At 44.0% G+C, this 14,707-nt stretch overlaps 1 protein-coding gene across 1 annotated transcript in view; it reads right to left on the bottom strand.

The window, feature by feature from the left end:
- The window catches only part of cep72 (centrosomal protein 72), a 147,033-nt gene that overhangs the window by 88,134 nt on the left and 44,192 nt on the right, over positions 1-14,707 (bottom strand). Inside the window, 1 exon segment of the mRNA XM_078200732.1 lies at positions 3,377-3,555. Coding sequence (XP_078056858.1) covers positions 3,377-3,555 — 179 coding nt within the window.

Raw genomic sequence — 14,707 nt, forward strand, 5'->3', positions numbered from 1 at the left:
TCTCGTTATCACGTGGAGTGAATCAAGTTGGCTGTAGACTGGCATCTGTGATACTGGTGACTTCTGGAGGAGACTGAGCTGGATCATTCACTTGGTATTTCTGGTTGAAGATGGTTGTAAATGCTTCAGCCTTATCTTTAGCAATGATGTGCTGGGCTACCCATCATTCGGGATGGGGATATCCTCCTCCTGTTAGTTTTGCCCACCAGCATTCACAACTGAATCTGGCAGGTCTGCAGAGCTTGTGTCTGATCTGTTAGTCGTGGGATTGTTTAGCTCTGTCTATTGCACGCTCCCTCTGCAAGTGGTCCTATGCTGTAGCTTCACCAGGCTGATACCTCGTTCTTAGCTTTACCTGGTGCTGCGTCTGGCATGCCCTCCTGCATTCTTCATTGAAACAGGGTTGATTTCCCAGTCTAATGGCAATGGGAGAGTGGGTATATGGTTGGCTATGAGGTTACAGATTGTGGTTAAATATAATTCTGCTGCTGTTGATGGCACACAACAACTCATAGATGCCAGGCTTTGAGCTGCTCGATCTGTTGCAAATCTACCCCAATTAGTTCAATAGTAGTGCCACACAACACAATGGGCGGGGGGAGGGGGGGGGCAACTTGGAGGAGTAATGATACATCATCTGAAGTGGGGAGGGGCAGTAGGTGGTATCAGCAGGAGGTTTCCTTGCCAATTTTTGACTTGAAGCCAGAGACTTCATGGGGTCTGGAGTCAATGTTGTGTACTCCTACCGCAACTCCTTCACGACTGTATACCACTGTGCTGCCGCCACCCATGTTGGGTCTGTCCTGTCAGTGGGACAAGACATACCTAAAGATGGCACTGCTGATGTCTGGGACATTGAATGGCATGATTCAGTGAGTATGGCTATGTTAGGCTCTTGTTTGTCTACTCTCTGTGACAGCTTTCCCAATTTTGGCGCAAGCCCAAGATTATAGTAAGGGTGACTTTGCAGGATTGACAGGGATAGGTTTGCCATTGTCATCTCCAGTTTGATCATATACAATTCAATTTTTACCAACATGGCATTGCCTTATATAGAAAACTCATTTAGAACAGAGAACTGTACAGCACAGAAACAGGCCCTTCGGCCCACCAAGTCTGTGCCGACAACAGATGCCTCTCTAATCTAATACTTTCTTGCCTCTACATGGTCCATTTCCCTCTATTTCCTACCTACTCATGTATCTATCCCGATGTCTCTTGAATGTTGCTATAGAATCTGCTTCCACCACCTCCCCTGGCAGTGCGTTCCAGGCAGTCATCACCCTCTGTGAAAAACCTACACCTTACATCTCTTTTAAACTTTCCCCCTCTCACTTTCAACCAATGCCCCCGAGTAATTGACCCTTCGACCCTGGGAAAAAGACTGACTATCTACTCTATCCAAGTCTGTCATAATCTTGTAAACCTCAAACATGTCCCCCCTCATCCTCCGATGCTCCAATGAAAACAATCCAAGTTTGTTCAACCTTTCTTCATAGTCCATATCCTCTAAACTAGGCAACATCCTGGTAAATCTCTTCTGCACCCTTTCCAATGCATCAACATCCTTCCGGTATTGTGGCAACCAGAATTGTACACAATGCGGCCTAACCAATGTCTTATACAGCTACAACATGATTTTCCAATTCCTATACTCAATGTCCTGACCGACGAAGGCCAGCATCCCATATGCCTTCTTGACCACCTGAGTTGCCACCTTCAGGGAACTGTGGATCTGCGCGCCTAGATCCCTCTGTATGCTAATATTTCTAAGGGCGCTACCATTTACTGTATACTTTCCTTCTGGAGTAGGCCTTCCAAATCATATCACCTCACATCTACCCGGGTTAAATTCCATCTGCCATCTTTCGGCCCAGGTCTCCAGCTGACTTATATCCTGCTGTATCTGACAATCCTCCTCACACTCCGCTACTCTTTCAATTTTTGTATCATCTGCAAATTTACTAATCAAACCACCTACATTTTCCTCCAAATCATTTATGTTTATAACACACAACAGAGGCCCTTTAAGGGGCCTTCTTAAATCCTAGAATTTGGTAACAAATGATGACTTCCATTTGAACACTGGCCATTCTGAAACTGCAAGTAAAAGAAATCATATTTTGCCATAGTTCTCTCAACATCCTGTGTTTTCAAGTTTCTAACATGAAATATTTTGATGAAAACAGTTGTCTTCTAAGGTGACCTATCTACATAAACCCAACTATTACACCAAATTCTAACCATGCCAAAAATTTAGTGAATTGCAATTGAAAACTTAACTTTTGGTTATGAACGTCTTTTGTCACTGCGTGGCCTTGCATTTCATCTTGGTTCAGTCTTCTCTTCATTGCTTGAAGAATAGTCACTGATCATCAAGTCCGTTTAATCAATAATTTAATAATGCCCAGCAAAAACAAACTTTGATCCCTCGCTTTGTCATTCAAAAAGTGACTGAGCTGCCCAATGTGATGCATCTTACCCAATCCGCTCCAAAAAACATGCACACTCGAATGCTTGCAACAGGATCCATCACTGGAGTTTCCAATGAAACAAAAAATTCTTGAGTATTCAAGAATTTTCTGAGGGGCATCCTATCATATACTAATTTGAGAAACAATTCCAGTTCCAAGGGTAGAAAAGTCAAGTACTAGGGGACATAGGTTTAAGGTGCGTGGGGAAAGGTTTAGAGGAGGTGTGCGAGGGAAGTTTTTTTTTTACACAGAGGGTGGTGAATGTCTGGAACGCGCTGCCCAGGGTGGGAGCAGGTACGAAAGCGGCATTTAAGGGGCAACTAGACAAATACATGAATAGGATGGGGAAGGAAGGATGCAGATGCCGTTAAGTGCATATGGTTTTAGTTTAGGCAGGCATCATGATCGGCGCAGGCTTGAAGGGCCAAAGAACCTGTTCCTGTGTTGTACTTTTCTTTGTTCTTCATTGATTTCTATAGCACAGAAACAGGCCATTTGGCCCAACAGATCTCTACTAGCGTTTATACTTCACACCAGCTTCCTCCCACGTTCCTTTATCTCGGCTTATCAACATATCTTTCCATTCCTTTTTCCCCCTCATGTACTTACCTCACTTCTTAAGGAATACAAATAGCGGTCAATGCTTCTTATATGCAGAACATTTGCAGCAGCACGAAGTTTCCCAATGCTGAAAGAATCCATCCTTTTGGTATTGCTTAGCTCTAGTCAATCAATTGTCCAGCAACAAATGAACTTACCATCACAAAACATATCAGAACATAATTCCAATGAGCTAAATTAGGCTTTATCCCTTCTGTGGTCTTACAGAACTAAGAAAGATATCAAGATATCTTTAACAAAAAAATCTGAAGTGTATAAAATACATGTCGCAATCTTCTTACCTTGCAAGTTATGCAGCTTGGCCTCGGGAGCACTCTTGGCTGAACCTGTGATTCCAGGGGACTTGTTCAAATCCCAGCTACACTTTGCAATGAGGTTCAAAACAGCTTCATCATCTTCATCGAGTTCTGAGCATTTCTTTGTCAATGAGTTTACAAATTCTGCCCTCGGGTGTCTAGGTCTAAAGTACAAAAGAAATTAATAGTATAGAACACAGTGAACAAGGAAGTATATTCTGTTATGTTATTTTAATATGGCTAATATGTTAGAAACACAATGACATCGACAGCTTCCTGTTCGCATTCATCATTAGTAATCTCCACCGAAAAAAAAAGGGACTTTGTGTGTAAAGTCATTAGGGCCTTTCAAATTGTATGGGTAAAGGCTTATAAAATAGAGGGTCCCAAATTTGATCTTCATCCACATTCAAATGGCTGCTCTGCCATTGTGGCACATCAATAAGAGCAGGATGAAAAGAATCAGCCTCAGTTGCTGCGGCTAACTATTAGCAGAAATGTGGCAAAGTATAGTAGTCAAGAGAAACTCAGAATTGGTCTGGTCACTTCTAATGGCCAAAGTTATTCGGCAACATCCTCAGTCTGGGATCACAGAATTTCTCAACAACCCATCCAGCTGCCAGCAAACAATGAGAGTCAAACAATATTTACTTTTGAAGAGCAAGCTCTGAATTCCCTCAAAGCTGTTTAAACGCGGACTGCCTCAATCACTGCACACCTCCCAGTGTTTCAATCTCATCTCCCAAGATACCATCCACCAGGATTTCCAGGGCTGCGCTCCAGCTTCTACTCACTGGTGGAATTTCTGCTCTGTGATAATCAGCTAGATTCACTGGGTTGGCACTGCCCCTGGATTTCACCAGACTCCATCTCCGCAGCTACATTAAGCTACAAATGACTCCCAGGGCTTCTTCTGGGCCCTAACACTTTCCAGTATGGAGACAGTGACCTCTGCCACTTTCTCCACTCCCCAAAACTTCTCCCAAGCCCTAAATACCCTGGCTTATCAAACATCTTCTGGGACTTCTCCTGAGCCCCAGCCACACAGAGCCAGCTAACAACAACACCTTTGCTCCCTGGAGCCTCCTAATATCAACAGCTTTTTGGTATGGTCTCTGCCCCTACGCCCGAACACTCACTCTCCCAGCAACTGACAGAAAATTGAAATGGATCATTATATGTATTTATAACACAGTAACAATAAGGATAACTTGGTATTTACATGGTATATTCTGTTAAACTCTTGCTTAATTTAATGCCTCAATTTGACATGACAAATGCCGTAGAAGAATATGTAACGAAATACAATAATATTGAGTCAGCTCATTGTAATGTGGAGCTGAATCATGCAGACTAGAGAAGTCCCAGGTCAATCCCTTGACTGTGTTGAATTGTTTTCAGCAAGCGTATCTTAATAATGTTGTTTAATGGGCTAATGATGATGTAGTGATAATGTCACTGGATTAGTATTCCAGAGGAATGCTCTGGGGATGTAGATTCAAATCCCATTATGGGAGCTGGTGGAATGTAAATTAATTAATAAAATCTGGAAACTAGTCTCAGTAATGATGACTATGGCGACTATTATTGATTGTCATTGAAAACCCATCTGGTTCACTACTGTCCCTTTAGGGAAGGAAATCTGCCATCCTTCTTGGTCTGGCCTTCATGTGACTCCAGACCCACAGCAATGTGGTTGGCTCTTTGCTGCCCTCTGCAATGGCAAGCTACTTAGTTCAAGGGCAATTGGGGATTGACAACAAATGCTGGCCTTGATAGCAAAGACCACATCCTATCTACATTCCCAGGCTTGAGAGGGAATTATTAGCTTTAGTGCCTAAAAACAACACACCCCTTATTCATTAACTTCAGGAAAGGAACAGGAAAAATTGTTCCAAATCATATCACCACACAAAACTGAATGCAAATATCACAACATAAATCCAGATAGAAACATCTTCCACAGAATTTAGCATTAGTTACAGCCCCTAGGCATCAAGACACAGGAATGTAACGAAGTAGGAATACGCACAATATAGCCAACGAGGACTAGCAGAATCCACTACTAACAACTGGGTTGTTTGTGTTCCCTGAATGTTAGACAGCTTAAAAGGACATAGATTTAAAGAAATTAATAATAAAGCAATTAGAAGAGAGGAGTAGAGAATTCTTTTTTATCCAGTGAGTTGTAGGGTCTGGAATTCACCCCCAGAAAGGACAGTAGAGGCAGAAAGCCTTATCATATTTAAGCACTCACACCAACACTTGGAGTGCTGTAATCTACAGGGCTACAGACCAATAGAAGGTGGGAGTTGGCTAGATAGCTCTTTCCTGGTCATCAAAGACACAATGGAACAAGTAGACTCCTGTTGTAAGGCTTTCTTACTCTCTGAACAATGGCAGGATCAGGGAAAGTAATGTCCTTCTTCAGGGAATAGATAAAACAAATGTGATAATATGCTCAATGTTGCCACAAGCCTTAAAGCCAGCCTTTTTTCTGGGTTTATACTTTCATATCACTGTTGTCTCTTCAAAGCCACCCACTCCTCTGCAATTTAGTCTATTGACATACTTCCAATTTGCAGACTTCTACTTGACCAAAACCAAAATGATTGAACTTATAACAAAGGCAAAACTCGCAAACTGATTTGTGAACAATAAGCGAAGAAATTGGGCAGAAAGAGAAGTAATTTAGCATCTCTCGAACAGGAAAGTTAATGCAGCCTGTGACTTGTCAACCATTACCAATTCTCAAGTCCTCTACATAATCTGGGAGTAGAGATGGCATAAGCATCAACCAAAATCTTGAGCTCTTCCTACACAAACAGGAATCAAACTCTAAAATTCTCCCTGTTCCTGCAATTCACTGCTTTGAGTCCCTGCGTTGAGTTTAACTGTGCAACGTTGAAAGGCAGTACCAACAGATTCATTCAAGGTCACCCATTGGAATGAATTGGTGGTTAACATTCGTAAGAAGTTACAAAACTTGTGACTAAATTGGTTTTGTGTTCGAACAATCTGTTCTTATTTTTTGATGTCAAAACTATCAGCAACAGAATTCTGTATCCATTTAAACCCGAGTCCCAAATGTTTGCATTCTCCAATGTCCTCACAATGTAACCTCCAATTATCAGCACAGCAATCAGGAACACATACGTCAGCATAAGATCGTACAGAGATCAGAAAGATTCATACAATAAGGGCTGCAATTTGGCACTTCCAATTCTTTCTTTCTTAGATACCTATAAACCTCTTATCACAGCATCCAACGGCCTAAGTATAATATCTGAACTTTAGCCTACAAATCCCCACAAGGACAACTTTAGTAAAAATAAGTATTGTTAAAGTAATGTCATCCCATTTACTGCAGGAACAGATAATAGGAAGCACAAGACCCTGGATGATAGGAGAGGGAGCCACAGTGACCATGGAAGATGGCAGTTCAATACTCCTGGATAGTTAAATATTGGGTATAATAGGTGGTGGATGTCAGTATTCAGCATAGTATAGGGAATCCATGACACAAGAGTCCAGTTCCCTTGTCAGCAGGAACTGGCTTTAAATTCCTTTAAAGTGTGTTGAGCACTTTTAAAATATCAATAATTCTCAAATGTTTTTCGAAGATCTAAAAGTGTTGAATAAATTTGAACCACCATTTCTGTTGTCAGCAACAACCCACCAGATACACAGCAACAAGGCTGTACAGAGAGCCACTGAGCTTGACAGCCAAATTACCTCACAGTCACCTATGGGATCTTACTGTACACACAATGCCTTCAGCTACATGCATTTACACTACAGTTACAGAGGAGGGAGGACAGTGTAAGTTCACGAATAAAACAATCAAAATCATGGATTTAATCCTTCTGTTTCACATTGGTCACAGCTATGCAATGATATTACTGAGCCTAAAACATTAATCTCAAAGAAGCATTGCCAAAGTGGATGTTCTCACACTTGTCAAAATTGAACTCACTCTTATTCAATTTTGACCACTCCACTTCTATAATATATCAACATCCCTTTCACACACACCGCCCCCCCCCAAGTGGAGTGGTAAGTGGAGCTGAATCCACGAAAAGATCAGCCATGATCTTATTGAATGGCAGAGCCAGCTCGAGGGGCCAGATGGCCTACTCTTGCTTCTAGCTCTTATGTTCACCCCAGTTGAAGTACCAGCTAACTTGGCATTGTCACCAAACTGGATATATGGCTGCCTGTTCCTACAGCTAAGTCACCTATAACAATGACATGATTGTATTGCATATTCATTTCTTTTACAAAGGTCAGTATAGTTTCCTCATCACCTCCACCGTTCACCTCCCCCAACCATCCCAACCAACAATACTGCAGTCCATTTAAGCCAACTTTTTCGCATCACCTGTCATACGTCGCCTTTCCAATAGATTTAAAAGTCTCCACTGATTCTGTTCTTTTCAAGGTTAGGAACTGAAATCAAATCTTGCCTGATTCATTAAGACACAACCGTTTCAGGATTAACACACAGGGTTCTGCTGGTATATTCGTAGACGTCCGGGAAAAATGCTTATGCACGTAAAAACTGTGAACTCATATTGCAGAGCATAAAGTCTGTCCAGGGCCATGAAAAATCAGAGACGCTTACAATAAAGACGGCACCCATTAGGTCATCTGAGTTGGAATCATTCAAACTTAGAAGGGGCAACAATGGAAGATAGAGTTCAGTAATTTATACTTGGGGGCTTATGTTTTGATGTAATATTCAATAATGTGCTTCCATATAAAAATTTGAACAAATGATTTTTTCTGGCTTATAGAGTCATACAGCACGTAAACAGGCCCTTAGGCCCAACCGGTCGATGCCAAACATGGTGCCCTCCCAGCTAGTCCCAATTGCCCACGTTTGGCCCATATCCCTCTAATCCTTTCCCATCCATGTACTTATCCAAATGCTTTTTAAATGTTGCGATTGCACCTGTCGCACAGAGTGCCATAAATTCATTTCACTAAGCTTGTCCAAAAACGGGTGGTGAAACCTCCTGGTTTCCCACCCGTTGGGCACTTAGAAATCTTTTTGGAAAATCACACCCACTATTTCAGCTGTGGTCTGACGAGGATATTATTAATTCTGTGCTTTTATACTCTTTACCTCTGTTTATAAAGCCAATAATCCCATTTGCTTTTTTTTAAAAAAAATTACCTTCTCAACTTGTCCTGTCACTTACAAAGCTTTCTGTATGTGCATCCAAGGTCTCGCTGTTCCAGTACACCCTTTAATATTTAGTTTAAATGTCTGTTCACTCTCCCTATTAAAATGTATATTTTACACTTCTCTGTGTTAAATTTTGTCGAACGTGTGCCTGCCTGTTTTACCAGACTGTTTAAAGGTAAACTTTGCAAAATGGACACTGGCATCATGAGCTTGGCAGAGATTTTGTGCGTGAAGCAATTAACTTTATTAATTTGGAACCAGTTATAAATTTATGATTCTCAATAGGCCTATACTAAGCTCTAAAGAGTAAAGTTCAAAAAATGATCATCAACTTCATAAGCACCATATAATCATTGACCCATTGGACAATTTTGTGTATACTATGTTGTGAACCTGCACTCAGGAGGTTTGCAGAAAAGAGCTATATAATTAAATCAATAATTAATAAGCCCTGAGAAAATTATACAAGCTTTAATATCAGCAATTTCTAATAGCTCTCATTCCTCATATATTGTTCCGCTTGTGTAAGCAGATTTATTAACCAATAGAATGAATATCAATTTCTTTAGCACATTTGAATACTTTTCCTTCCAATAAATGCTACTCTATCCAAATGTACAGCTATGGGTCCGGTTTTAGCATCGCGTTGCACCCATTTTCGGGCCGAAAAACTTGGTAAACAGGCGCGACGGCCATTTAAATTGACTTAATGGGCTGCACGCCCAACCTTACCGGCACTTCCCCCTTTACCACTGCGTTCGCAGACATGCTCCACAAAAGTCCGGCTCGGGCGCTCCAGTTAGTGAGGAAGTGAGTGCCGAGCGTCCGACGACTCTGCCATTCTGCCCGAGTTCAGTGGGAGGGAAGGGGGGTCCGCTGCTACTCTGCCTGAGATCAGTGGGGAGGGAAGGGGGGCCCATGATCAGTCTGGGTGGTGGAGGGATAAGGGGGTCAGTAATGTTGGCGGGGGTGGGGGGGGTGGGGGGGGGGGGGGTGTGGGGCAATGTCTGTGTGGGCCAGGCGGAAACACTATCTGGCCCGGGAGCGATGTGGTAGGGGAGCTGCATTCTATCTTTCTTTTTCTGCGCATGCGCAGTTGGAGGTGCCGATCGGAGCTGCAGGATTTCGGGCGCGTTAAGCCCCGCCCACAGGCTTCTGCAGTGCGATTCCGAATCACTGATATTTTTGCAGGCAGAGTGCGTATGCGGGTGAGAACGCATTGAAAGTCGGATCTGAAACACCCCCAATTTCAAGTCCGCCCGGCACTTAGAATGAAAATGGTAAAATAGGGCCTTGTATGTCTAAAAAGCTTGGAGATAAAAAATGCACTTACTCTCCAACAGTCTTGAGTCAGAGTTTGAGCAGAGTGAGGGAATTGTTTCCTTTCTTTACATTGTCTGAGAATCTACCATTTGATGCTCAGAGTTTTCTTTCGGACTTAAAAGACTTGCATTTATTCTTGATTACTGGATGACCCAAAGTGTTTTACCGCCAAATCTTCGCCATTGTGATGTGAGCGTCAATGTTGGTGAAGCGTAGAAATGCTACATCCTGCTGAACCCACCCTGACTTGTCCCTCTTTCATGTTGATTTCAGTTTTCCCTACCAGTCACCCACTTAATACAAAGCTGTCCCCTCTTACCGATCTTGATCGCCTACCTCTGGCTGCCTCCTCATCTAAATTTCTACCTGCTCAGCTCTCACTCTCTCACTGCGCCTCCTTCTCCCTGAACTTCGTTCTCAACTGCCAAAACAGTTCTAACATTTGATGCTGTACGTGGGTCTTGGCTGCTTCTGCTGCGTAAATCATAGCCCAAGTGGACAAATATTTACATTAAATATCCATACTCAAAACCTTCGACCTATGAACTGACTAGATCAATTCATTAGAACATTCTTTCACTATTTGTCCCTGCTCTCCAACCAGCCAGCGTGACAGTTTTAAAAGTCACCCTTCTCTGCTGGCTATAAGGGACCTCTATGAAACAAGTCCAAGAATTTTTAAACCAGTTTAGCGAATGCAGGTCCACCCTGCTTCAGCCAGCAAACTCACTCAGGCAAGCTACAAGGGTAGTTGCTGCGGGAAATGCAAAATGCACATTGATGAAGCTAAAATGCTTAGGTTAGGACAGAATAAAAGGAATTTTAAACTGCCGTACCGCTGTACTTGATGCTGACGGTAGATGTTAATAATGCAAGATTATGCCCCGAGGACCGATGTGATTCACTTTATTTGGCTTTCTTTTCATTTTGACCTCAAAAAGGAGCGGAATAAAAACCTCACCTTAGGACTGATTCAAAAAAGGTACTGCCTTGTGCACAAGTCAGAATCCGTAAAACAAGATTCACTCTGGGACCACGAGACCATAATGAGTCAGTTGATGTCAGACTGGGTGATGAAAGGGACAATAAAACTGAAAATGCTGGAAATTCTCAGCAGGTCTGACAGTGGAGTGAGAATAGAGCTAGCATTCGAGTCTAGGTGACTCTTTGTCACAGGAAGACTCTGACTAAGAGTCATTCAGACTTGAAACATTGGCTCCGTTCTCTCTTCACAAATGCTGTCAGGCCTGCTGAGAATTTTCAGCATTGTCTGTTTTTGTAGCAGATTCCAGCATCTGCAGTAATTTTTCACAGCACCAGGGACCCGGGTTTGATTCCCGATGTGGCCAAACGGGCCACCTAAAATGGTGATTTACAGAGCACTCTGGGATAATTGGACAAGCACTGAAACAGCAGGCTGCAGCTTAAAAGAGAGATAAACAGGCTGCAGCTCAGACATCTGAATACACAGAAATAGGCCATCACAAAGACAATGGACACTCTCTGGTCAAATATACTTGTTTACCAGACAAAGGAAAGCCTTAACCCCTTATTTGGGAGGGAGGTATGTGACCTATGTGCCTCCAGCACCTACAGGCATGGCCATTGGGTACACGATGTGGAGATGCCGGCGTTGGACTGGGGTAAGCACAGTAAGAAGTCTCACAACACCAGGTTAAAGTCCAACAGGTTTATTTGGTAGCAAAAGCCACTAGCTTTCGGAGCGCTGCTCCTTCGTCAGGCAAGTGGGAGTTCTGTTCACAAACAGGGCATATAAAGACACGAACTCAATTTACAAAATAATGGTTAGATTGTGAGTCTTTACAGGTAATCAAGTCTTAAAGGTGCAGACAATGTGAGTGGAGAGAGGCTTAAGCACAGGTTAAAGAGATGTGCATTGTCTCCAGACAGGACAGTTAGTGAGATTGTGCAAGCCCAGGCAAGTCGTGGGGGTTACGGATAGTGTGACATGAACCCAATATCCCATTTGAGGACGTCCTCATGTGTGCGGAACTTGGCTATCAGTGTCTGCTCAGCGACTCTGCGTTGTCGTGTGTCGTGAAGGCTGCCTTGGAGAACGCTTACCCGAAGATCAGAGGCCGAATGCCCGTGACCGCTGAAGTGTTCCCCAACAGGAAGAGAACACTCTTGCCTGGTGACTGTCGAGCGGTGTTCATTCATCCGTTGTCGTAGCGTCTGCATGGTCTCCCCAATGTACCATGCCTCGGGACATCCTTTCCTGCAGCGTATCAGATAGACAACATTGGCCGGGTTTGCAAGAGTATGTACCGTGTATCTGGTGGATGGTGTTCTCACGTGAGATGGTGGCATCAGTGTCGATGATCCGGCACGTCTTGCAGAGGTTGCTGTGGCAGGGTTGTGTGGTGTCGTAGTCACTGTTCTCCTGAAGGCTGGGTAGTTTGCTGCGGACAATGGTCTGTTTAAGGTTGTGCGGTTGTTTGAAGGCAAGAAGTGGGGGTGTGGGGATGGCCTTGGCGAGATGTTCGTCTTCATCAATGACATGTTGAAGGCTCCGGAGAAGATGTCGTAGCTTCTCCGCTCCGGGGAAGTACTGGACGACGAAGGGTACTCTGTCCGCCGTGTCCTGTGTTTGTCTTCTGAGGAGGTCGGTGCGGTTTTTCGCTGTGGTGCATCGGAACTGTCGGTCAATGAGTCGATCGCCATATCCTGTTCTTATGAGGGCATCTTTCAGCGTCTGGAGGTGTCTGTTGCGATCCTCCTCATCCGAGCAGATCCTGTGTATACGGAGGGCTTGTCCGTAGGGGATGGCTTCTTTAACGTGTTTAGGGTGGAAGCTGCAGAAGTGGAGCATCGTGAGGTTATCCGTGGGCTTGTGGTACAGTGAAGTGCTGAGGTGACCGTACTTGATGGAGTTGCGTGTGTCCAAGAATGCAACCAATTCCGGAGAGTAGTCCATGGTGAGTCTGATGGTGGGATGGAACTTGTTGATGTCATCATATAGTTGTTTCAGTGGTTGTTCACCATGAGTCCAAAGGAAGAAAATGTCATCGATGTATCTAGGGTATAGCATCGGTTGAAGGTCCTGTGCGGTGAAGAGGTCTTGTTCGCACCTGTGCATGAAGATGTTGGCATATTGAGGTGCGAATTTGGTCCCCATGGCTGTTCCGTGTGCCTGGATGAAGAACTGGTTGTTGAAGGTGAAGACATTGTGGTCCAGGATGAAGCGGATGAGTTGTAAAATTGCATCTGGAGACTGGCAGTTGTCGGCGTCAAGTACTGAGGGTACTGATGCCATCGTCGTGGGGATGCTAGCGTAGAGTGCCGAGACATCCACTGCTACGAGGAGTGCTCCTGGTTTAACTGCTCCATGTGTGCCGAGTTTCTGTAGGAAGTCCGTAGTATCGCGACAAAAGCTGGGGGTTCTTTGTACAATGGGTTTCAGGATGCCCTCAACATAGCCAGAGAGGTTCTCGCACAGGGTCCCATTGCCCGATATGATGGGACGGCCGGGTGTGTTTGCCTTGTGTATCTTCGGGAGGCAGCAGAGATCTCCAACGCGGGGAGTACGTGGGATGAGAGCACGGAGGATGCTCAGAAGGTCCGGATCAAAGGTCTTGATCAGTCTGTTGAGTTGACGGGTGTGATCTTTGATCGGATCTGCGGGTAACTGTCTGTAGTGTTCCTCGTTGTTCAGTTGTCAGTACACTTCTTTGCAGTAATCCGTTCTGTTGAGTATGACGATGGCCCCTCCTTTGTCTACGTTGGGTACACACCCAGAGATCGGTGTGGCAGCACCTGATTGGACTCTTATCGATCAGGGTGATCAAGCCCTGATCGATTGATTGACAAGAATCAGGAGACCACCAAAAAGGACACAAAACCATGGAGGATAAAAGGTGCTGCACAACAGGAGAAGCTCTCTCTCTCCCTCTCTGACCCCACGAACAAGCTGCAACAACGGTGACCGTCGCCAGCAACGACCAGCATGAGGAGAGCCACCACATCCGAGAAGGAAGGAAGACCAGAGCCAGAGTGCCAGACCAGACCAAAGGACCAGACTGTGCAAAGGACTACAGAGACCAGCGCACAGATTAAAGGCAAATATCTGCTTGGGTACTTGCCAGTCACGCAAAAGTTAAGTCAAGGTCTAGTATTGGACTTGAACTTTAGTATTTCTGTAAGATAACTTATTGCTGGTTGGGTGGGTGATTATTGATTGTGTGTATAAATAAATATTGTTGTACTAACAAGAAGTCTACTTGCAATTCTTTGTCCACCGTATAAAGATTAAAACAGACTGTGCAGCAGGCACAACGCCGGCTTGGGTCATTGTCTGTGCGGAGTCTGCACGTTCTCCCCGTGTCTTTCCTCCGGGTGCCCCAAAAGACCTGCTGGTTAGGTGCATTGGTCATGCTAAATTCCCCCTCAGTGTACCCGAACAGGCGCCAGAGTGTGGCGACTAGGAGATTTTCACAGTAACTTCATTGCCGTGTTAATGCAAGCCTACTTGTGACACTAATAAATAAACTTTAAAAACTTTAATTTGCTTTGACAGTAAAGCTGAGATCAGCACCACTGCCCTAGAAAAGGGTAAATAAAACCCCAGATGTCTCACCCTTGATTTCTAATCCAATAACCCCTTGCTAAAAATTGAGGAAGTATAGCTGTCAGATAAGGACAGGATGTTGTACAGCTCTGATGGCCATTGTGCCCTATTTGTTTCCAAAACGTCCATGTGAAGAACGGTCCCTTCACAAAATGCTGGAGGACAGCCTGAACTCAGAGCCATTTCTTACTTGCTAACCAGGACCAATAAAACA

The sequence above is a fragment of the Mustelus asterias genome, chromosome 2 (assembly GCF_964213995.1).
Source record: "Mustelus asterias chromosome 2, sMusAst1.hap1.1, whole genome shotgun sequence".
In the NCBI taxonomy this organism is placed as follows: Eukaryota; Metazoa; Chordata; class Chondrichthyes; order Carcharhiniformes; family Triakidae; genus Mustelus; species Mustelus asterias.